Source organism: Oryzias latipes, chromosome 23 (genome assembly GCF_053564925.1).
Source record: "Oryzias latipes strain Hd-rR chromosome 23, Olatipes_Hd-rR_3.1".
Classification (NCBI taxonomy): Eukaryota; Metazoa; Chordata; class Actinopteri; order Beloniformes; family Adrianichthyidae; genus Oryzias; species Oryzias latipes.
This window is the reverse complement of record NC_136259.1, coordinates 16767656-16792075: the sequence shown is the minus strand read 5'-3', so window position 1 is coordinate 16792075 and position 24420 is coordinate 16767656. Positions and strand designations below refer to the sequence as shown.

The following is a 24420-nucleotide window of genomic DNA, read 5'->3' as shown; positions in this document are numbered from 1 at the left end:
CAGGAGCTGTGTCTGAAAGACGGCGCTCTCAGCGATACTTCTTTTTCTCTGTAACCTAGTTTGTTGACTTGCTGTGCTGCATTATTACTAGGACAGATGCAAATAAAAAAATCATAAGTTTAGCAGGAGAACAATCAGATTCTCCTCCATGACTGTTTTGGACAGATCTTCCTCTGCATTGCTGTCAGTAGTAAATACTGATGCACACACCTACAGTGTCCTCTAGCCGTTGTTAACGGGAAACAACCGGTAAAGGACAACCGTTTGTTAGTGGGCAAATAAATATTTGAGCCTTTTTTTTTTTTAAATAGCATACTTATGAGTATAAGTCAACCCCCTGGCCAAACTATGCAAAAAAAACAAGTTATTAGACATTACATTAAAGACAAAAAATAAGAGTAACAATCTAACCCTTGTTTCTGTCTTTTTCTGTTTTTGACTGCAGTGGATTCCATTCCACTCTAAACTCCCAGTGACCCCAGATTGGAGAGACCCACTATATACTTTTTTAAACACACAGTTGGATGCTTTAACCACCAAGCACATGGGCTTTTGGAGGATGGGCACAAGTGTCACATTTTAATGTACACACCCCAAAATATTTAACTTTGAGATGACATCTTATCATAAGAATGCTGGGAATCTGGGAGGGATACAAACTTGGGAGCTCCCCCTCCTCAAACACACCCAGACAAAATAGGAGAAGACAAAAGGCAGAAACAGGAGCTCCCTCACACACATTCTATAGACACACCGGGGACGCCAACACACCGTAGAACAATCTGTGCCGAGTCAGACAAAGGCAAAAGCAGACTAAACACAAATGTAAAGACACATCACACACAAACAGCCTTTCACACTTAGGGGCACACACACAGGCAATGTTAGAGCAAGCCCCCCCCCCCAATGTGCAGCAGCCCAGGTTGTTTTACGCTGATGCAGACGACAAGCAGTTGAGAGACAAGTTCTATTTTAAGCTAAGGCCACACAACCAATTCTACTGTCCACTGACACACAGAGGTCTATTAAACACCCGCTCAACCCTGCATCACTGACTGATCACTAAGCAGGCGTTATTTTTTTTATTTTTATGACTACCAGAAGTCCACTAAACATTTTTGGTTAAATTTATCTCAAGTTTCATCACAGTTGCTTGCAGAATCTGACCTGCGTTTTACATGGATGATGCACATCCTGTTTCAAAGAATAATTTTTAAGCACTGTGTAAAATATAAAATTATAGTAAATATTTTAATCAGTTGTCAGCTCAGAACTAAAAACACATTTGCAGCACAAACCAAACTCCTAATATCATAGATTTTTTCTAAATGTCCAAAGTCAAGAAACAGGCAAAATAACCAAGTATCTAGATTGTGCTGCAGAACTATTAACACACATTAACTGTGAGGTCTATCCAACTTCCCAATAAACTGATAACTGATTGCACTTCCTTGATATGCATCATGATAAAAGTCATAGTAAGCTCATTTCTCCAAGTCTGTATGGTTATATTATTTCAGGAGATGCAAAGCAATTTAAACAACAACAAAAAAACTTTCCTTTTAATCCAAGTTCTTATTGACATTATGCCAAATTACAGATTGGCATTAATAGGTTTAAGACTTTGTCCCAGACATAACATACTACCACATTCATGTCATTGCCCGCTCTTCTCAAAAGAAATCTGTAAGTGAGATGTGTCAGATTTCCAGTTGCTTCAATTGCTTGCACTTTTCATTCCAAGCTAGCTTGTTCTAATTAGCCTGTCTTGTCTCTTGTCATGTCTACAACCACAGTCTCATAGCATAATTTGCAGACGCATTTTTTTTGTTTCATTGAAAAGGAATACTCAAATCTCCACTTTTCCAAGAAGTGAAAGTCCTTGCTTTTAACTTTACTTTTTTCAATTTACTTACCGTCTACATTTTAGAAATGAGTGAAAGTGTCAGAGTCCTGCAACAGTGTTGCCACAGGTTTACAACAGCTTAAAACATAATTTAACAGTTCTTGTTCTTGATGTACACCAAAGAAATAGGTTTAAATAGCTGGTATTGATTAAAGTATGGTTCTCAGTTATGAACTTAAACTAAATTTACAAATTAAACTTAAAACTTTGTAATTTTTAAAGCAAAAGAAGGGGAATAAACTGACAGAACATTAAAAATAAGAAGTATTTTAACATTAAATGCAAAAGCTTGCTAAGAACAACCAAAAGCAGGAACACGGAAGAAAGATGTGAAAAAAAAAGCATTTCTACATTCTGCAAGTCACCAAACATCTTATGCATTCAGCATCCCCAACTAACCACACAATGTAAATGCCTAATGTATAGTGTGAGCAATCACTTCCTTTCTGCTAGTCCTAAAAATGAATCTAGGTTGTAACCAATGAAGCTAAACTTGGATCATAACTCACACTAAAGACACTCACACAGTCTGTAACGTTAAGCTTTCTTATGTGCACACCAAAAATCGCATAACCATTGGTAATCACATATATGCAAACTGAAATGCGATCAATAAAAAAAAAAATCCAGCTCTACATGCTGGTTCGTCTAATTCATTTTTGAGGACTACAATCTTTCAAACTTAATGTTACTTTTCGACTGGTCAAAACAAGCTAATCTAATCTAATGTGGGAACTAACATGTCCAAAGAGTCAACGTTATGTTGCTGCTGTTCTACATTTGAACTTAAAGAGGAATGAACGAGGGTTGCCTTGCATGTGAAACACTACCTTGGGTATAAATTCATGCATGATATAACAATATTTTCTCATTATTGGATTCTTCCACATGTCACTTGAAAGATCAGACATCTCAAGAAATCAAACAGTGATGGGATATTTGGGGTTCATGAAAACAGGAACTCTCACCCGTACCACTAGCTGCAAAGTTTCTCTATTTTTTTTTCCATCCGTCACAACTTTATTTACAATAAAAGGGGCCAAAATATTAAAAATCTTCCAAAGTAACACACTATCACAGTAGCAACACTTCAGCTCAACTCTCTTTTTTTCTGAATAAACTACAGATTGGAGTAAAAGGTGTCAGGCACTGCTTTGCAGAAATGTTTGCATAACTTCCTACGGGTTGATTCATAGCTAAATCAACCTTAATAAAAGCATGTCCCATCGACTCTGCATCGAAGACAAGAGAGGATGTTCTAACCTCACTGTTTGTTTCTCTGCGAAAACTATTGACTGCACAGACACCGAAGCGGAAAGTTATGAGTGGAAGGAAACAGGCATGGTTTACATACAAGGAAGTGCCAGCTCCTTCATCTCCCTTCCTTTGCTCACAGCTGCTTACTGACACGGTTACAGAGGAGGAGGACATCAGGCAGGGTTTGAGCATGAGCTCAGACAGGAGAAAGACAACATAATGAGGCGAAAGAGGCCAAGCAAAAAATAAAAAACAAAGGTTTCCTCTCCATCCGCTTCTTATTGTGTCTACAAATTATCCAATGTTAGAGCACAGGGGTATTTAATGGTGCGTCACCAATAAACCCAGCTGGCTGAGCTTGTGTGGTCTTGTCTGGGAAAAAAACCATAGCGCCAAAGTTTTTTTTTTTTTTTTTTTCATGCATATGTTTCGTTTAATTTGTTTCAATTCAGTGAATATTTTTAACAGTTACAGTTTGCCTTCCTTACATAAATTTGAAAAAACCTCGGACACCCTTCATTCCGATCTTTTACGAGGCAGCAAACAAACTTGTTTGGGCAGTTGAAACATCTCATGCACTTGTTTTACAGACAGATTTATAGAAGAAGAAGAAAAAAATCACAGTGCTATGAGGAATTTAGTTTGGGCAACATGTTGACCTATTGTTTCAAGTGCACTCAAATGCCCCATTTTGCACTAAGCACTTTAAATGCGATTAAATTATCATGACCATTAGTCCTTGACCTATTCAGACTAACAACTGCAGTGTGGCTGGTGGTGATTTTCTGCCCTGTGGCAAAGAGAGTTTATTCCAGCTATAAATCCTGTTTTCAGGTGGTTCATAAATAACAGAGTCCACAAAATATATCACATTAACAACACAGGAAATATCCAGCAAGTTTCCCTCCTAATGTTGACAATTAAACACTTAAACTGTTTGCTGATGAACCCCGGCCAAAATGAAGTTTACCATACCTAAAAGCGATAGTTGTAGTGCATGTGCAGCCAAATCCTGAGTGCTCACAAAACAACAGCCAAACACAGCAAAAAAAAAACAAAACAAAAAAACCTTTCTTTACATCCACTTGTAAGGCATCGTCTGAACCAGTAATACAGAAGAGGAATAGAGTTATTTATCTGTAGCTGACATTTGAAAACATTTTTACAAGAAAATGTTTAAAGTGCAAACACAGTTTCCATTCCTTTATTGTGCATATCTTTGTGTTTAAAAAGCCTTTGCAGAGGGCCTGACACTGCTGCAGACTTCTGTTAAGTCAGGGAAATCTGAACTTTTAAAATCCATTACAGCACAGCTTTGCAACCGTGCAATATGGTCATCTACCTTCCAGGAAATGCTGTTTCCCTTTTTTGTGCAGTTAAAGATCATTTGCAGTTCAAGATGTTTGCATGCAATTTTAATTTTTTACAAGTAGTGACATTTATTTTAGGACACTGAGCAAAAATGTAGAGTGAAGTGAAGTGAAGCAAGAAAAAAGTGAGGTAGTTGTACATCTTTGACGTCTAACTACAATCATTTTTTGTTCTGTGTTCCCAGTGGTCTTTTAACTATGATCATGCCATTTTTAGCCTAAATAAAAAAAACCTGTCTTGTTCTCTAGGACCTAGTTCCTGCAGACTGGCAGTGGTTTGTTAGAAATTCGGACACAAGTTGTGGGCGGGACTGTTGGCGCAGGGTAAGCCTTCCCCCACATCCCATCATCCAACTTGTTTACACTCTCCCACTAGCTCACAGACCCTCACAACCGCAATCTGACATTACCGGTTGGCAAACAATATAAGAGTTAACCAGCCAGTAATGAGTCAGATGCCAGCTCAGACGTTCATGAATCTGTTTGTCCGTAAGTGGAGGCATCCGAGTGGAGTGGAACAGGGTACTTGTGGCTAGCGGTTGTAGGTTCTTTCCCATGAAAGAACCTACAAGACTTTTTTCCCATGACAATTTTTTCTGCTCCTGTCTTATACCAATTTGAATAAAGAAAATACTCGGAAATGCAGATTGAGCTTAATTTTCTTCATATATGTCCTCCATCGTGTAAAACATGCCAAAAGAACATGTTAAAAACACCAAAAGCATGATTTTCCTTGAAGTTGGGCTTTAAAAGCTTGGTGATCTAAACCAATCTCGTGCACCTCTGTACTAACCAATGGAAATATTTAAGGTTAAACCACAACTAAAATTAACGATACAACATTGCTAATTTTGGAGATTTGTTCATTAGCCTTATTAGACTTGATTAAGAGTCACTGTTGGTTAAATGTTAAAGTTTAATTAGTAATGTAGATTCTAATAAAAGCCTGTTTAGTTTAATACATTCACATTTTAACAAAGCAGTTTTATTTCTTAACCCATAAGAACCCAGACCCATTTATTCTTAAAATTATGTGTATTTTACTGCTAACCAAGTGCACCACAGAATCCATTTCTGATATTTCCTGTTGCACTGATGTCACTATGGGCTACTTTGGGTTAAAAGCCCTAAAACGGTTCGTTATTGTCTGAGGTGGTGCTAATCTTGTGTTGATGTTAAGAAAAAAATCTCAAGGTCTTGTGGTGCCAGCAGAGGCTGGAGATGTGTGGGGGTCACAGATTCTCTCACACATGCGGAGCTCGCAAATCTTTCATTTTTAGTCTTCAGTCTGACTGTTCTCATTCAGTCACGAGCTTTTCTTCATTTGCATCGTCTTAAATTCTCAAACTCAATGCATGTTTTCTCCTTTAAGCAGGGTCTTTTGTTCTACCTCCTATTCCACCAACCCAATTTTTTAAAAGTAAACACAACTTCATATATTTTCCCTCTCTATTCTTGTAAATCTAAACATACCAGTGCACCCCACCCCCTCTGCTGAATCTATAGGTGCTTAAATGCTGGGCAGGCTCCAAATGACATTCTCTGAAAAGACATGCTGAACTCTGACCTCTACCCCTCCTCCCTCCATCCTGAATATATGCCATCTTCCTTGACTAATTTTAGCTTTTTTTAAATATTACTCAAAAATAACTGGTCTGTAAGCCACAGTGATACCTGAAGAGCCCAAACTTTTACCTTTTATGGTATCCTCTCAGAAAACAATGTTGTAGTTTCACTTATCTCATTGTGTGTCCTTAACCTCTTTTCTGCCCTGCTGTGCTGAGTGAATCACACCTATATGGAATGGCATAACACCTCTCCTCACCTCTCTTACCCCTTTGAACCTTCTTGTGGGGCAGAAAGAGAGGAGACTCTTTGGTTTTTCGGAGTTAATGCGGGGTTTTTCTCACCCGAGTTGAAGAATCCCCACAGCTAATGGCCGTCACTAAAAACCACAATCAATCTCGTTGTCATTTAAATCAGTATTTTACAGTGAAATACCTCCAAGCATTCCTTTCATTCCAAGATACCTGCATCATTCCGTTGACCGTTATCATCCAGTTTGAAGAGGCAGCTGAAGATAAGCTACTGCATGACCTGCCTGCCACTCCCAACATCTAAGGATCATCATAGTTTGTTTAAAGTTTAGGCAAACAATCCCCAATGCTCTTCTACTTTGCATCAATCCATCCAAGAAGTTGACCTTTTTGGGGTCAGATCCTGGAATGTATAGATTTAACCAACCGAATCTCTATAAATATTAGAATTTGGAACTGTGAGTGACTTATGTAAACACATGGCTGAGGATAAAAAAGGATGGAGAGGCACCACATGTACATTCGAGCACATATTAAAAAAAAAAATCCAACATGTACCGGATGATTCAAACCCCACAGATCTGCAGTTGACACCAAAAGCAAGGGAATGTGATTGGTTCCATTTCTTTCTCTTGGTTTGTGTGTGTTTTCATGTGCCCCCCCATTTTTTACACACATATAGGGGTATGTAGCAAAATCTCAACTTCTTTGCATTCAAACAAGCATCAAATACTCAAAAACGTAAAATTTTGATTTTCTAATTCATAAAGTAAGGCATTGTGATGAGTCAAAGCACTAAGACCATCACATTTTTCAAACACGGGAAAGAAAAAGAGAAGAAGAGAGGCAGGAAGGATGAAAGATGTGTGCCAGAAAGGCTTAGCTGAGGCTAGAATCTAGATGTTTGTTTTCTAATAAACAAACTGCTGTCTCCTAGATGCAAAGCATCGGGTGAAGCCGATTTTAGCCCGTAGGATTGAGAAAGACTGTTGGAGGTTCATGTGATGAAGATGAGAGGAAAACACCCACATGGTTCCATTTAAAAAGATCCCCAAAACAAGGAAAATGCCAAGAAACTTACAAGAAAAAAAAAAAAGCTATAAAATAGACCATTACTAACCGATGAATAGTATATGGTGTGTTATAGCAATCAATATCCTAAGTAGTTACAGGGTTTCTCAAACTTAAGTTTCCTTGCAGAGCAGCAAGTGTTAGATCAGGGAAAGCAGTTCCACGTGAGAGCATGTCAGTGTTAAAACCTCCGCTCACTCTGACCGTCATATGACCGGCCGAGATTGTTATTCTACATCTCTGACCGTTGAACGCTCCTCTGGTTTGGTGACTACTAATCAACGAGACCTCAGAGAGTCTTGTTTTTCTTCTCCAACGCCGTCCTTTGCTACAAATCTCCTCAAATGCAGCTTGCTGCTCTACATCTCACTTTCTCTTTCGGATGAACACTCATTGCATCAGTGCTCCCAAGTTAAGCAACATGTCGTGTGGTAAAGCGCATGTCATCCTGTTTCATGTTACACAAACTTTACAAGCTGTTTACCTTCATGCATTACAAAAAAAAGAACGAAGGCACGTTGAAAAATGTGGTAATGTGCACCTTTACAGATGGCAAGCAGTGTGACTTTTGACTGTTACCACATGAGCTGATTCATGAAATCGAACCCACTTCCATATAACCAGAAGATGTTTGGTATTCTCTTCTGCTTTCAAAAGGCATTTGTGCAGCTTGTAAGGGTGGTTTTCTAATAGGTCGATGCTTCCGGTCACATACATTCAAAGAAACACCTACAGCTCATGGGGAACAATGGCAAAACCACATTCACTTCTTGTCTACAGCATGGCCATTGTGTTTCCTTCAAATCCTGATCTATAAAAGGATGTTGCAAATTCATAAAACTAAATTCAGTCAGGGCTATTTGAGATTCAATTAGCATAGATGGCTCAGTCAGAGAGATGTATTAGAAAAGAACCTGGGTAAGGATGAAGGGACAATATTAGGATACCAAAATACAATTGGTGTTGTGCCAGGGCCCTGAAAGAACCAAATATACAGGAAGGAATAAGACAAAACCTTGACTAACGCTACGTACACACTGGCAATGTGATGCGGGGTTAAGAACGTGCTTTAACAGGTATTGTTGAACGAGCTTTCAGCATTTGGTGTTAACACTAGACTGTTGCTACCCAATACTAGCATATGTAGATTTAGTTGGAAGAGGCTCGGTGCAAAATGTCGAAGCGGTGCAAATTTAACAAATCTTGCTCCGGACTTTTTCTTTAAAACCTCCAATACAATATATGATAGACTTGATTTCATATTATTCCAGCTTGGCAAAAACTGCAATGAATAGTTTAATAGTTTGATCAACTTTCAAGCGGTTGGCACTTCCGTGTTTTGAGAAGAACCCCATCCATACGTCATTGTCAAATCCGAGTCCCTGACTGGCCAAAGTTCAACTGGTTTCACTTTTAACGCATGTTCACTTGCTGCACATTTTTTACATAGACCCCAAAAACAAACTTAAAAACCAGCATCATGATACATAAAGGCTAGAGCTTTGAACGCAGGAGCCAGAAACAAACATTTATCCGCGTTTACATAGATTTATCTTTGGAAGTGGCCGATTGAATAGGATTTTCTGAACCTTGTGTGGATGTAGCAGAAAAGGAAAAGGTCTACAGAGTTCATTTTGGTTAGTATGGACTTACCTGTAGCTCACACCACGCCACCTCCACGGTAGTCTCAGTATCCAGCCCCTTGTACACAGTTTTAAAAGACCCTCGTCCAATCTCAATGTCAAATTTTAGGAAGCGTCCATCCGGAGAGGTCCCCACAGCTTTCGTCTCTGCCTCCTCTATATCCTCTTGTACTCGTTTCTCAGCTTCCCTCTGCTCGGCTCGTGCTTTCGCGAGCCCTTTCTCCTCCTCTTTTTCCCTATCCTCCCTATTCTCTTCTATTGGACTGCTGATGGGCACTACCTGCTCAATCACCGTTCCATTTTTTTCCACCTGCTGTGTCTCCTGAGTCCCTCTAGAACGCAACAAAACATCCGTTTTTTTGCCTTTCGTCTCGTCTGCAACATCCAATTCTGTTGGGACAAGCTCCTTCCCAGTTCCGTCTGTGCCATAGGCAACATTGCTACCGGTGGGAACAGCAATTGTGCACACGTTCACACTTGAATCAGTCTTCTCTACGTATTCTTGTTCAGCTGCCCCACTAAGGTAAGAATGAAGGCTGGTGCCCTGCAGATAGGAACCTCTTATTTCACCCTTGCCTTCAGAATCTTGTCCCCCATGCCCTAACAGCTTGGAGGACAAGAAGGTGGTAGTCCCTTCACAGTCTGGGGGTGAGGTGAGGATCACAGCTGCTTTGCTGGGCAGGTCCAAAGCTGTGGCATTTGAGTCACAAATGACACTCCGTCGGAAAAAACGGTGCTCAGCTGTTTTTGAGTCTCTATCCATTGTGTGGCGCCGCCGCTGCACCTCTGGCTCCCCGATGATCTTCTCCGCAACGTGCGTGTCTGAACTGGCAGAGCCATTCACATTCTTGTGGGGGGTTTTAGGTGATGGACAGGGGGAGGCAGAAGTGGAAGGCGAAAGTGGAGCAATGAATTTCACTGCTTTGCTGTTAGCTTTGCTTTCCGACATACTTGAGAGCTAAGATCACCAAAAACGAAAATGTAGATGTATAAATTCTTATCTTTTTTTTTTCCTTTGGAAATAATTGAAAAAAAATAATTGCAAGATAAAAAAGTCAGATCTCAAATTGCAATCTCTCTATTACAATCAAAATCAATCAGCAGCAGGCTTCTTTTTGTTGTTGGATTTTGTTAGTTTGTTCAACAAGAACCTTTCCACTCTGCTTCCACTTTAACAAGATGTCCTGCAGTTCCTATAAGGTCCTTCCTTAGAAGGCTTAGGGATGCCCCAGGTTGAAGGAAGGGGCTTAAAGACTGTGGAGGGGAGCAGTGACAGCCAGTCGAAGGAGAACAGTTGCAAGCAATGCAATAAGTTTCCTGTGGTCAAATTAACCTCCGAATCCATCCTGCTTCCAACATCCAGGGCGGCACAACCACAACATGGAAGGACTTGGACAATCAGACTGGTGCGACGTTTCAAACTATGAGATGCAGCTGGAAAGTCTGTGGATGTTGCTAAGCGACAATGACAGGTCCACCTTCTGGCTTCCCTGGGCCTGTCTGGTCAAGCCAGACAGAAGGCCTTAGGTAGGCCTAGCCTAGCCCAGCCCGGTCTGCTCAAGTCCTCGTCACTAGAAATAAAAAAAAAAAAGAGGAATTAAAAAAAATGGATATTTGCACTTTCTACATAAACATTGCATAACTCAATCCTTTTATTTTCACAAGTATATTCAGTTACAGAAAATAAACTATTAATTTCTTTTAACAAGATGTCCCATCCCAGACTTCTCCTTCCAACTATCCCAGTGTTGCTGTTGCAGTGGAGTGGCACAGCAGAGTGTATGCCTAATTGCTCCCGTTCCATATTTAGGCCAAAGTCGCTGCAGCCTGCCTGACCTCAGGGTTAGGCTGCTCCCTGGCAGTTCAGCAACTTGATACAAGAGGGGAGCAGGAGCTTTTGGAAAGCTTTAGAGCAGCGCTTCATATATTACTCAGCATACCGTATTACAAGTAATGTCAGAGGTACCAAATTGTCCTCCAAAATGTCCAAGTAGCCTTGCATGACCGCTTGACAACTTCTCCTGGGTTTGCACCACAGACACAGGAACTAGCAGTTGCTTTGAGGTGCAACAGCTAAAACAGTTCCCCTCCGATAGCTTTAATGTTTTCGTGTTATGCATGTTTTATCAGAACGGACTCGTGAGTTTTCTTCAGTTAAAATCAGTCCTGCATTAAATCCTGATTGAAAGTCAAACTTGAAAGTCCTTTACAGCTGGAGGCAGAGTTTCCATCTCCATAAACAACTTAACTATCTATCATACCCGCATAAAAACGTGGTTAAATGACATTTTCAGTTACCATTCTATTAGAACCTGCACTTTAAAATAAGGTATAGCCTTATCATGTGACATACACATTCAAATAAACACGAGAGAGTTTGATAAACTGCTGTAGGCGAGAGTGAATGGCCTCAGTTGAGTACATCTGTGAGACTTTGATTAAAATGACGCCACCTTAAAGCATGACGAATCAGATAAAAAAATAAAAAAACAATCTCAATGAAGTGCTTTTTTTTTTTTTACTGGATGAGTTTTGGAAATCACACCGACAGCTGCTTTTATCTGGCATTGATAAAGCTGCTTTCTCACCCTCTGATTCATCTGTCTCACAGCAGAGGAGCGCCTGGATCCTGAACTCAGTGTGAGATGAACCTGAATCATTCAAGTGGAGCTCTAAAAAAACATGCGTCATGCAGATCATCCCATATCACAAAAATTAAAGACTGTTGAAGACACTCGAGACTGCACAAAAATATTATTTGTATTGTTGGACAAACATAATTCAATGTTTAACAACTTCTTGCTGTGTTTAAATAAGAGCAGCTGTTAATTTATTGCACATTGTATGTGTTAACAAACAGGAAATGTAAACCTACTTCCTTAACTGTCAGTGCACGCGTCAGACACACATTTTCAAATTTTAAAGTATATGTGCTGAGTTAGTGCAGGCTGGGGGAGAGCGTGCTGGAGCCTTCAGAGTGGGGTTCACCACTGCCTGATGGGAAACCTTAAGACTATCCGCTAAAGCTGCTAAACTTTACCTGCTGGCAAACTGCTTCACCTGAACGCACAGCAGTCATATAACCGGGCTGGAATAAAAGCGAACAGAAAACATACCGTGGTTTAAGCCGTTGGAAAGTGAAGACAAAAAAAATGGGGGGGGTTAAACCGCGCCGCTATGGGGTCCTCTTCACCACTCAGCACCGCCGTCCGTATTGGTGCGTCACAATTAAAGCCACAGATGGTTGCAGAAGAAAACAGTAAATCACAAAAATCATGACTGAACCCCGGGGTTGTTGTCTTTGAAGGCGGCGCGTGCAGCGATAAACGGACAGACCCGTTTCTCTCGCGGTGCAGTGATGCCAAGTTCGCTGATACTCCTCTGTCTCTGTCTTGTGTGTCCGGCTCCGTAACCAAAAAGGTCCCTACTATGCTAAATCGTAACCCGCGTCCACATCCAGTCCACTTCTGTCACTTTTTTTTTCGTTCATAAAAATGCTATGAATCCACTGGAGTCAACTGCAGTCCACATTTTAAAGCCTTCATTCAGCGGCTCCGCCTGCTCTGGAGTCCTTTCGAGGGATGACTCGTCAAGGCGACGGCTGGGCTTTCACACGGTAATGCCGCATCAAACCGCCGCCATTAACCTGCTCCACACCGGAAAGGAAGAGTTTTTGTCAAAGTAAAATAAACACTCCACACAGTATTTAATTTTTCTGTAATTTTATCCGAATATTTAGTTATTTAACCAAAAAAACGATTTTGCCTGTAGGTAGCTCTAGTTAGAAAAATAGCCTTTATATTAATGTGATAGTTATAAACACTAAATGTTTTATTATGATGTTTAATTAAGTCAAGATTTTCCACATTTCCTTTACTTCCTCCCCTTATTGCCTCTTTGCCTTTTTATGGAGCATTTTGTTGTTTTGCACAACAGCAAAGAACAAGTTCAAAACGGTGCGAACTTTTACTTTGACAGGTCACAGAGGAAGTGCTACTGCTTCCATAATGTTTTCACTTTGATCTGATAAACATCTTTATTTGGGTTTACAAATGTAACTTTTTTTTTATTTTGAGTGGGTGCGTGAAATTTCTTCCAATGTAATATTTTAAATTCATAATACCAAGTGTCTAATTTATATAAGTATTTTTCTTTTTTTTTTCAAAATTTGAAATTGATTTCTATCATTATAATTAATATGTTACTGTATGCTGATTTTGTTTAGTGTCATAACAATCACCAGAGGAATATTATGATAAAAGCTAAGTCTGACCAAATATGGGGATTTTCATTAAAATTTTAACCTTCATAAAGTACCATCAAGGAAGACCAGTATCAGTAAAGAGTAAAAAGAATACTCACATTTTTCAACCAAAAATGCATTGATTTATTTGATACATTTTAATTTCACATTGTTATCCCTTTCTCACAAGTAGTCTTCAAAGCATATTGCGTCAGCACATCACTAAATTGGTCAATAGGAGCTTTTGTTGAAAATATGTCACAACAAACCCTGGAATGTCATTCCAAAATATTATTCTGTTAACAACAGCTCACACATTACTATTCCACAGACAAATAAAACAAATAAAATAATCTTGTCCGTTTTTATCTAGGTCTTTAATACAAAAAAAATACCCTGCAATCATTTATGTGAATGTTTAAATGTGAGCATTATAGCATCATTACAACTTTTACACTTCCAATTTTAAATGAGTATTTTCACATTTGAAATCCCTCCTTACACAATAAAACTTTTCAAGGTGTTTTATTTTATTTTGTATGATTCAATATTCAATCGTGTGATTCACTGTGTTAGCAGTGATGTAAAGTGGGTCATGATTAGGCTGTTTTGGGTCACTTTTATTTTAGAAGAGGAATAATAGGTCAGTGTGTGTGCAGAAATGAATCTTGGGCCCTTGATGCTGCGTGCGTGCAGTTTGTGTGCAACAGGAACTTTGTGTTCTTTTTTGAGCTCATAGGTGTTACAAGTCTGTTGCAGCTTCCTAAGAACAGCAATGAGTTTGCAAAAAGAACAAACAAACAAATAAAAGCAAGTTTGGGCAATCTTTTTTATGTACAGCACCTTGAGCCATTTTTTTGTTTTTACATGAAAGGTGCTTTAGAAATAAAGTTAATTTGAATTTGAACAGCAAACTAAAGACACCATTGTATTCAGAAGGGTAACTTTGGTATTTTGTTATTTTTTGATTTTTTATTGTTGTACAATATAGCAAGATTGAAACAAAGGGGATGTATGAGAAAGAATTCATTAAATTTGTTTTTTTTGTGATATTTGCTTATAGAGAAGACAAAAGAATCTGAACTCCTTTGTTACTTTGAGCACTATTACAATTTGGCCAAACAATTTGACTCCGTCAAAATAACCAACTTTACAATGTTTTCCGATAACTCTTATACCTCTGAATGTATAGATAAGATTGTTTTTCAAAGCCTTCTAGAACAACACACACCCCACAAGAGCAATGACCAAGATATAGTTGCTGACCTTCACTGAAACAGCTTTCTTACTTATTACAATCTAAACATACTTTATTAAAAAATATGGTATAATATTATCTTTTTGCTTAACCACTTGGAGTTTTAAAAAATAGCATCAATTTTTATGTTATTTAGTGATTAGTTTGGCAACTTAGTATCCCTAAAGATAATCAATGCAAAACCAATGCAATGCCTAATGTGCCAATTTTGTAATAAAAGTATTTTAAAACATTTAAAGTGATCTCATTTTAATGTAGCAGAGGCTTGGCTGAAAACTGGAGCAACTTGCTGTGGTGAGATTCTCACAAGGTGCAATTAAAAGGGTGTTTTAGTGAAAAGAAAATGCTGTTACTTTTGAGTGGTTGGTGTCATATTTGCAGCAAGGGTCAGTCAGAGCACTGAATTTGCAGAATCCAGCTTCCAAGAAAAGAAGCCTCCACAAAAGTGTTTTGCAATTGTACCAAAAAAAAAAAAAACCTACAACCTTTCCTCGAACCTTTAGAGAACATTTTAATTTGCTTATTGGTGTTATTATTAAGTAGGTTTTCGAGCTAACCAAAGAAATTACGATTATATTTCTAAAACACATGCATGTCTACTGTATGTTGCGCAGTTTCTTTACAAAGTATTTGCAAAAGAACAAATTATTTAAACACAAAAGGTCTGAATACCGTACTTATTGTACGCAGAGTTCTATAGTGACAGGTTTTTGGATGCTGATCTTAAGTAAATATGCCAAAAAGTTTAAAACATCAAACTTATGTTCAATCTTTGTTCTATATTATGAAAGGTGATTTGATTGTGTTGTTTGCTTTCCAAGCCACTTAAGTTGAAATATAATTGAAAGATGCTTTATTGATCCAAATTTGAGCAAAACGTTTGGATATGTAAGAGGAGGGATCTTGTCAAAAGCAGTGATGTTTTTTCATTCAATCTAAAAAGAACAACACCATTAGTGGAAAAACAAATACTAAATCTCACCAGAGCAACATAAAAATTCTTATAACAAGGTATAAGATAATATATCTTTATATGATATGGTCTTTTGCTGTGCACTTATGAGACAAAATGCATGGATTAAAGTTGATACATTTAAAAGTGAGTGATTCTTCCTAACAACAGCCACACACTTTTTTTTTCTCTTAAAAGAAAGGTTAGTTTTTTAGATTACAAAAGTCCTTTGGAGAAGTTGCTATGACCTTTTTAACTTTCAGTCGTTTAGTTTCTTTTTGCAAAATCTTGTTTTTTTTTTGTTTGTTTTTTTTGGTGACACACAATATTTTGTTGAAGTTGCAGTTTTCACATTTTTGTTTCTAACGACATCACAGAACGTAATGCCAGAACTGAACCCTGCGGTTTTTTCCATAGCTTTTGTCCCTGCTTACCATCATATTAACTTTGAGGTTAATGGCAACAAACACATGTCAGATATGTACACCCACATGTGTTGTTTTTGAGCTTTGCTATACACAAATGACACACACATATTCAGATCTAAAAGAAATCCACACTGGCAAGTAAAAAGAGGAAGGTTTAGACTGAAGTCAAAGCCAGGCAAAATATTCAATGCTGCTGACATGGCAGCACGTGTGCCGCTCTTTGTGTTTATGTTGGTGCGGGTTCTTTTAGCAGACCAAACATTAGGATTGTCATGCGGGGAGCTGTACATCAGGTCTGTAAGGAGAATTATTAATTTTTTGACAAAAAATAAATCAATCAGTTTCTTTTAAAGACCAGTAATCTGCTGTTGGCACCACTTTCCCCCCATTTACATTTTCAACTAAATACATGACAAAAAAAAAACAAGCAAATTACTATGCAGGGTGGTGAGACAACAAGTCAATTACTATCGATTTTAAAAGTTTATGGTAGCAAGGATAAAATGATCAATATTTTATTTGCATTGCTAATTGGATAAGTATTCCAATTTGAACAAATTCAAGCAGATGAATTGTTTTAATTTAATTTGTTTCTGCCTTTCAGTACGTGTGGAGCAAATGCTTTTCCACGACCTGCTTCTGCCTGCAATCTGGAATACATTTGTGTGACCCAATTATACTGTTGTCAGTAAAAACGAGTTGCTTCAACCTGACAAGTTACAACAGGGAAGACAACTTGTTGAAGCACAGTTCTGGCTGTCAAATTTAGCTTCCGTGATGAGTCTTTCACTTCCGTCTGTGTGCAGGTCTGTCCCTTTTTTTTGCACAGTTGCACAGTATTTTACTGAATGGTTGTGTTTCCTGCTTTGAAATTAACTGAATACGTTTGTCCAAGTGTCAAAAAATGTTAATTCTGTTCGTGATAAGTCAACTTGGTTCCTCATGTCACTATGTGTATATTCTTCTATGCTTTCCTTTTCTGCAGCAGGGCTTTTGCACAGGATACTTTTTCTGCTAAGGTTAAATGCAATGTAACAGTGACAAAATCATTCAATAATCCGGCTTTTACTGGGAAATAAACCCTTTCTGCAGCTGTTCAGAAACACCTCAGTTTTATCCATATATGCACTCTGCAAAGACCTGCTGGTAGGCTGCATACATCAGTAAAACAAATAGGATTGATGTTTTTCTTTTAAGGTAATCTCTTCTTTTTCTTCTCCACGTTGCAGGATTTAGCCTCATCCAAACATAAACCCATCTAAGTTATGACCTCCTTGACAGTTATTCAATGTGTCCTTAAGTAAAAGAGTGCGTGGGGCCTCTTGAAAATAGGATATATTGCAACTATGATTCCATTGAAGCTCTACTCGTGCTGCTGGACTCACATTTGCGTGGATTTAAGAAGTGAATTCATACATCCAAGATTTGATTTGCTGTGCATTACCAGTTTGGAATTAAACTTAAGTGACCGTGCAGTACAGTCCACCACCAGACAGGGACACTAAAGAGTCCAGTCCATTTAACACTTAAATAGCACCCATTGTCATAATTTGAAGAGTTTTCACATGCCCCTCATGTTTTTTCTTCCCCTCAGACATTTCAAAAAATCCAAATGATTCTGTTCTGGCCATGTAAAAGTCAGCCGTCTTATGTTCCAACTGTTTAAATTAGATGCAATTAAAGTGAATTAAGTCTGTCTCCCTGCAGGACTTGAAGCACATTAAACAAAACATGATGCTTTGGTTTAAATTTTCACTTTGAGAGAAAAGAATGTGGACAATAAATCAAAAATAGGACGTACTCCTGGCTTGGATTTACACAGAGTTTCAATGTAAAGCTTATCTAAGGCACTTTATACTTTTACTTAAATGAGAAAGCTTTCTCTAGATGCCAAAAATTCCTCATGGGCAAGTGTTACACAAATGAACAATTATATAAAACTAAAGCTGACTCAGGTTGTAAGTCCCAAAATATGGTGGTGGTATTTTGTGACTTCATATCACACAGTTTTGTATGAGGACTTAACCATGGAAGAATGGCAGTAAAAATGTAGTTTTTTCTTGATCTTCCGGTTTTTGCTCTAGTTAAACTTGCAGCTTAAAGTGAGAACACATCAAGGTTCAAAGGGGTTTCACAGAAACTGTAAATGCAGGATAAAATATGGCTGTCAAGAGTTTTGCTTTACTTGTTTTAAAAGAAGCTGAAAAAATCCTAGAATTTAAAACGGAAAAGCTTGAAGACTTATGTGTTTTTGACATCCAAGTAGGTCAGTTTTGAACTCTTATGCTGAAAGGTGGATGCAGTAAAATCTATTTAATACCATAAAAATGTTGAAAGTGTGCTGCAGTCATATTTGCAGCAAAGTCGTGAATGCAGCCTTTTGTAAATCTTTTCAGTCAAAGCCATCCTGCTGTTATTTAGCCATTTTAATTTCATAAAATTCACGATGAGCAGAAGTGGCTGTGGTTCCTACACAAAAGATTTCAAAGGATTCAGGACATAGACAATTTCATTGTTAGTTCGGTGGCCCACTTTCCCCTTTAACAGTCCAGGTTTTTGTTTGAAATTTCACAAATGTTAGGCATCGAGGTTAAACACAACAATGCAATAGAAAAGCTGAAAAGGTCAATGCAAAGGTAAAAATGCTTGCAAGGAAATAAAGTGGAAATGTAGAATTTAGGTTTAGGTACTAATGAGGTATGTCTATTATTTGTCTTAGGTGGAGAAGAAAAAGTGTAATCAAAGCTGTTATTTGTTTCTATTGTTTTCTGGATTTGTGTTTAGGACTCAAAAGCATGGAAAATTGATCGGCTTGAAATAAAACCAGATTTTAGAACCCAGAGAAGAACAAAAACATTTGTTGAGGTACAATTACGCATGTAGAGAGAAAAGTATAAACAGAAGGCAACAATAATGAACAAGAATTAAGTTAAACTCCTCACACTCAATTGGCAATAGCAGGTATTATATACATCCATAAGATGTCTGTTTGCAGCTCATCGCAGAGGTAGTAAAATGTGGGACATGTGGAGAGCTTCAAAGAATTTAGGCTTGTAAACCTGGTGTATTTTGATGTTTCGTTATAGGTGCAAAAATGTAGAAAAATCCCTACATACAAGGAAGTAGTTGAGTTTAAAGAAAATGTGTTTTCATTCTAGCAGGCATGTCAAGAGCATTTTGACAGTCCAGTAGTTCATTTTGGATTGATCATCTGTGGTGTAATACGTCCTCTGCTCCCTTTGACCCAGCAGATAAGTTTGGGGGCAAACACAGCAGCTACTTCTGGCAAACGACCCTGTCAGACAGGGTCATGACATCATTATTGCACAACATACTTCCCACTCTATTTGTTATGGAGTTTATCTCATTTTACTTCAACTTTAGCATCTACAAGGTTTGTTGTCATTGACTCATTTTTAAGCCTCACATTCAGAATGAAAATTTTGATCTTTTATGTAAGATGCAGGGTGTTTTAGTTATTATCAAGTAACCGGTCATCTTTTGAGCTATTTTAAAAGGGTTCCCAGTGGTCTTTTAATTATAATTATGCTGTTTTTATCCAAAATAAAAAAACAGACTTTTCAAGGACCTAGTTTCTGCAGAACGACATTAGTTCTTTTATTCAGCTCAATTCAGTTTTATTTATATAACCAAATATTACAACGCAGGTGTCTCAACGGGTTTCACTAATTGCACAAAACATAAAATCCGTTATAAAATGCAATAGCTGATTGCTAAACAAAGCTAAACAGACTAAGCTAAAGTGAGCCTTCCAACCCAGAGACTCTCCTTCTCGGTAAGGAAAGACTCCCAAAACAAAACAGGTTCTGGAGAAATAAATTAAGAGAAACCTAAGGGATGTCCACATGTAGGAGGGCTCCTCTCCCAGGACGGACAGGTGTTGTACCAGAACTCTTGGAGAAGAGATCTAGCTCTACAACTACGTGTTTAATCCAAGTTTCTTTTTATTTTAGTATTCAGAAACATATACAGTGTAAAAGATATTCAAATTTTTTATTTTATTTTTCATTTTTATTTTTTTAATATTTTATTATTTATACCCCAAAGAAACAAACCCACCCTGTTGCACCTAAAAGCAAAACAATTAAATACAATATACAAGAATTTTACTGATTGGAGCAACAGTGTTACCCCTCAGAAGGAAATGATGAATCAAAATCTTTGAACTTGCTCAGAAATGGCTGCCAGACATTAAAAAACCCTGTGGTATAACCCTTCAATGAAAATCTGATTTTTTTCTAAGGTAAGATGGCACATAAGATCGACAAGATATTTCCTAAAAGTAGAGGGTTGTTTGTTTTTCCAGTGTTGGAGGATTAGTCTTCTGGCCAGAAGTGTAGTGAAAGCGATTACACTTTTGGATTTACTACGAAGGCGCAGAGAGAACTCTGATACACCAAATATCGCAATTGAGGCTTCAGGAGCAATATGTGTCCCCAATGCATCAGAAAGAAGTGGAAAAATGTGCCAGAAGGGCCCCAGTGTCGGACAAAACCAAAACATATGTGACAGTGTACCTGGTTCCATTTCACATCGATCACAATTAGCATTAAGGTCTGGTTTGATTTTATCTAGCTTTACTTTGGACCAACGCAGTCTGTGAACTACCTTGAATTGTATAACCCTTTGTCTTAAGCATATTGAGGATGAATAGATATTCTGAAGAGCAGTCTGCCATACATCCTCTGATGGGTCTGTAGCCAAATCTTCTTCCCACTTTTTGGTATGAGTCAGTGGATCTGTGTTTGATGAGTTGATTGCTGTGTAGATTTTGCTTATGAGTCCTTTTGATTGTGGATTAAAGGTCAAAATGTTTTCAAGAAGTGAGTCTGGTTGTTGCGAGGGGAAATGGGTTAGTGCAGTAGATAAAAAACTTCGAATTTGAAGGTATCTGAAGAAGTGGACATCAGGAATTGGAAATTCACTTTTTAGTCTCTGAAATGAAACAAATTGACCTTCGATGAACAGATCCTTCAGGGTTCTCGGACCATTTGCGGACCAATATGTAAAAGAGTTATCAGTTATAGAAGGGATAAACATAATATTTTTCACAACTGGGGCATATATCGACATATTCTTGAGGCCCAGGCTTCTCCTAAATTGTGCCCAGATTTTAAATGTGTCACGGTGTGGGGTGGCTTGAGAGCCGGTTGGACCCAGTGGCAGAGGCGGAGGCAGACGGTTCAGGGACAAGGGGGTTTAATGCACAACAAAAAGCGCTGCAGAGCAGGATTACAGAACAAACAAAAACTTACTGTGGCGTGGCGAGGGACATGGAAACATGAGCGTGGAAAACATGGAACATGAACACCATGACAAAGGCTAATGGACCAGCACAGGAGGAAGGCAGAGACAAGACTTGTATACAGACAGGGCAGACAAGACACAGGTGAACACGATCAGGGCAGATGGGGACCAAAGGAAGTAAAACTCGAAAAAAACATGACAAGACAGGAAACCTTTCAAAATAAAACAGGAAACAGAACCAAACAAGACAGAACAAGAACTAAAACGAAAAACAAGACACAACAAACTGAAAACCATGACAGTACCCCCCGGAGGACAAACCTCGACGGGCATAATTGTCCAAAGAGTCCGGAGGACGGCCGGGGGGCCGAGCGGTCCGGCGAGGCAGGTCCGGAGGACGGCCGGGGGGCCGAGCGGTCCGGCGAGGCAGGTCCGGAGGACGGCCGGGGGGCCGAGCGGTCCGGCGAGGCAGGTCCGGAGGACGGCCGGGGGGCCGAGCGGTCAGGCAGGTCAGGCTTGGAGCAGTCAGGCTTGGAGCAGTCAGGCTTGGAGCAGTCAGGCTTGGAGCAGTCAGGCTTGGAGCAGTCAGGCTTGGAGCAGTCAGGCTCTGGCGGGTCGGGCCAGCAGTCAGGCTCTGGCGGGTCGGGCGTGGAGCCGAGTTCTGGCAGGTCGGACGTGGAGCCGACCGGTCGGGGTTCAGGCGGCACCCCCCTGGGAGCCGGAATGGGTCGGGGCGCAGGCGGCACCCCCCTGGGAGCCGGAACGGGTCGGGGCGCAGGCGGCACCCCCCCTGGGAGCCGGAACGGGTCGGGGCGCAGGCGGCACCCCCCCTGGGAGCCGGGACGGGTCATGGTGCGCCCGGGACCACCACTGAACGTGGTTGTGGTGCATCCGGGACCACCACCGGAACATGACGGGGATGGGGTGCATCCGGCACCCCCACTGGAAAGGGATGTGGTGCGTGCCGGACCACCTCTGGAACAGGAAGGGGACGGGGGGGACGACGGCGACGACGACCCCCCCTCGGGGCAAGACGGCTCCCAGTAAAGTCCAGGGGGCTCCCACTCCAGGCATACGAGGAGAACTGGGCCTGGTCGAAGACCCAATAAGACCTCGTATGCTCGGCTTCCTGGCAGTAGGCCTCCAGAAGCCGCATGTCCCGCTCTGCTGGGTCCAGAAAATATGGCTGGTCCATTCTGTCACGGTGTGGGGTGGCTTGAGAGCCGGTTGGACCCAATAGTGGACCATGACAAAGGCTAATGGACCAGCACAGGAGGAGGAGGCAGAGACAAGACTTGTATACAGACAGGGCAGACAAGACACAGGTGAACACGATCAGGGCAGATGGGGACCAAAGGAAGTAAAGGAAGTAAAACTCAAGAAACATGACAAGACAGGAAACCTTTCAAAATAAAACAGGAAACAGAACCAAACAGGAAACAGAACCAAACAAGACAGAACAAGAACTAAAACGAAAAACAAGACACAACAAACTGAAAACCATGACAAAATGAATGTTTAACTACTGGGTTCTGTGAAATTTTGTCGAGAGATTGTGACAGTGGTATTGTTGAACAAAGCAGAGAATGTAAAAAGGCAGATTGACATGAAATTCGTTCAAGATATAACCATTTAAGATCCTTAAAACTTGATGTCTCTAGCCAATAAAGCAATGTACGGATATTGGCAGCCCAGTAATAGTATTGGAAATTGGGAAGTGACATTCCCCCATAATCTTTGTGGTATTGTAGAATATTTTTACGAATGTAGACAGTCTTTCCATTCCACATAAATGATGAAATCAGATGGTCTAGGTTAGAAAAGAATGTTTTTTGTTAAAAATAAAGGTATTGACTGAAAAAGATATAGAAATTTAGGTAGGATGTTCATTTTAACAACATTAATTCTGACTCCCAAATAAATTAGTAAGGATTGCCAGCGTTGCAAGTCTTGTTTTACACCATCTAACAATGGAATAAAGTTTGTTTTGTACATATATTTATAATTGCTTGTGATCCAATTCCCTAGATACTTGAATTTATTTTTCCACACCATTAATTTAAATGGTGTGGAATTTGACACTTTTGGCACTTTTAGTGCAACAGGATTTATGGGCATCAGTTCACTTTTGTGCATATTTATTTTGTAACCTGATATTTTTCCAAACTCAGGCAAAAGTGTGAGTAAATGAGGAAGGTTGTGTAGTGGATCAGATATATATATAGTAAACTGTCGTGCGCGCACAGAGACACTTTCGTTTCAGAATCTCCTCTCTAAATACCTTTAATAGAATCATTGCCTCAAAGAGTAATTGCCAGAGGTTCAATGACCAAAGCGAATAATAATGGTGATAAAGGGCATTCTTGCCTTGTTCCACGTCCCAGCTTAAAAAAAGGTGAAAGATTATTATTGGTACGAATTGCTGCGACTGGGGAAGAGTAGAGAATACGTATCCATGAGATAAGGTAGTCCCACTTAACACAATCAAATGCTTTTTCAGCATCGAGCGAGAGAACTATTTCTGGTGTATGTGGTGGAGAGGGATGATGAAGAATATTTAACAGTCTTCAAACATTGTGAAAGAAATGACGATCGTTGATAAATCCTGTTTGATCATCAGATACGATAGAGGACAGAACAGTTTCCAAGCGATTTGCCAGTGTCTTAGCAAAGATTTTCTACAACTACATGTTTAAATAGTCCAGCAGATGGACTTCATCCAGATGAGTTGGGAGACTTCTGGGGCAACAAGATGAGCCAATTGAAATCTGTAATCACTCCTGCTTTCCCGGAGGGGAGTGGGGAAAAGGGACAATACATGAATCGAACTGCACCAAACAGATGCAAGGAGAACTAAATGATAAATGATGATCAAGAATAGAGGAGAGGAGAAGAGAATGGAGGACAGAACCCCAGTGCACCATACTTTCCCCAGCTTCACACATCTAGCAGCCTATGAACAAATATACGTTATTGTTATTAAGTCTAATTCAAACATTTTAATAGTAAGTTGCATGCACTATGGCACATATAGCAGATGGTAATAATAATATTAATAATAGAAAATCTACTTTTTTAGCACAGCATTATTAATACAATATAGTACTAATCTAAGCAGGGGGAATAGTCCACCCTAGCCGGGTTCATGAAACCATCTTCCTTCTGCGGAGAAAAATATGTATAATGGATGTAATGGAAATTGTAATA

At 39.4% G+C, this 24420-nt stretch overlaps 2 protein-coding genes across 33 annotated transcripts in view; one reads left to right on the top strand and one right to left on the bottom strand.

Annotated features, from left to right (window-relative positions):
* wnk1b (WNK lysine deficient protein kinase 1b) overlaps positions 1-12407 on the bottom strand; it is a 79985-nt gene extending 67578 nt beyond the window's left edge. For all 31 annotated transcript variants that reach the window (XM_020714209.2, XM_020714214.2, XM_020714213.2 and 28 more), the window contains exons 1-2: positions 12181-12407; positions 9075-10635 (exon numbers count right to left, since the gene is read on the bottom strand). In XM_020714209.2, coding sequence (XP_020569868.1) covers positions 9075-10013 — 939 coding nt within the window. In that variant the 5' untranslated portion in view covers positions 10014-10635; positions 12181-12407. The remainder of the gene's footprint in view (positions 1-9074; positions 10636-12180) is intronic.
* Positions 12408-12436: 29 nt separating this feature from the next.
* The window catches only part of LOC101162567 (ninjurin-2), a 55722-nt gene continuing 43738 nt past the window's right edge, over positions 12437-24420 (top strand). Inside the window, exon 1 of one of the 2 annotated variants that reach the window (XR_911109.2) lies at positions 12437-12680. The gene's annotated coding sequence lies outside the window, so the exon portion shown is untranslated. The remainder of the gene's footprint in view (positions 12681-24420) is intronic. The other variant, XM_011491102.3, reaches the window with a different exon arrangement.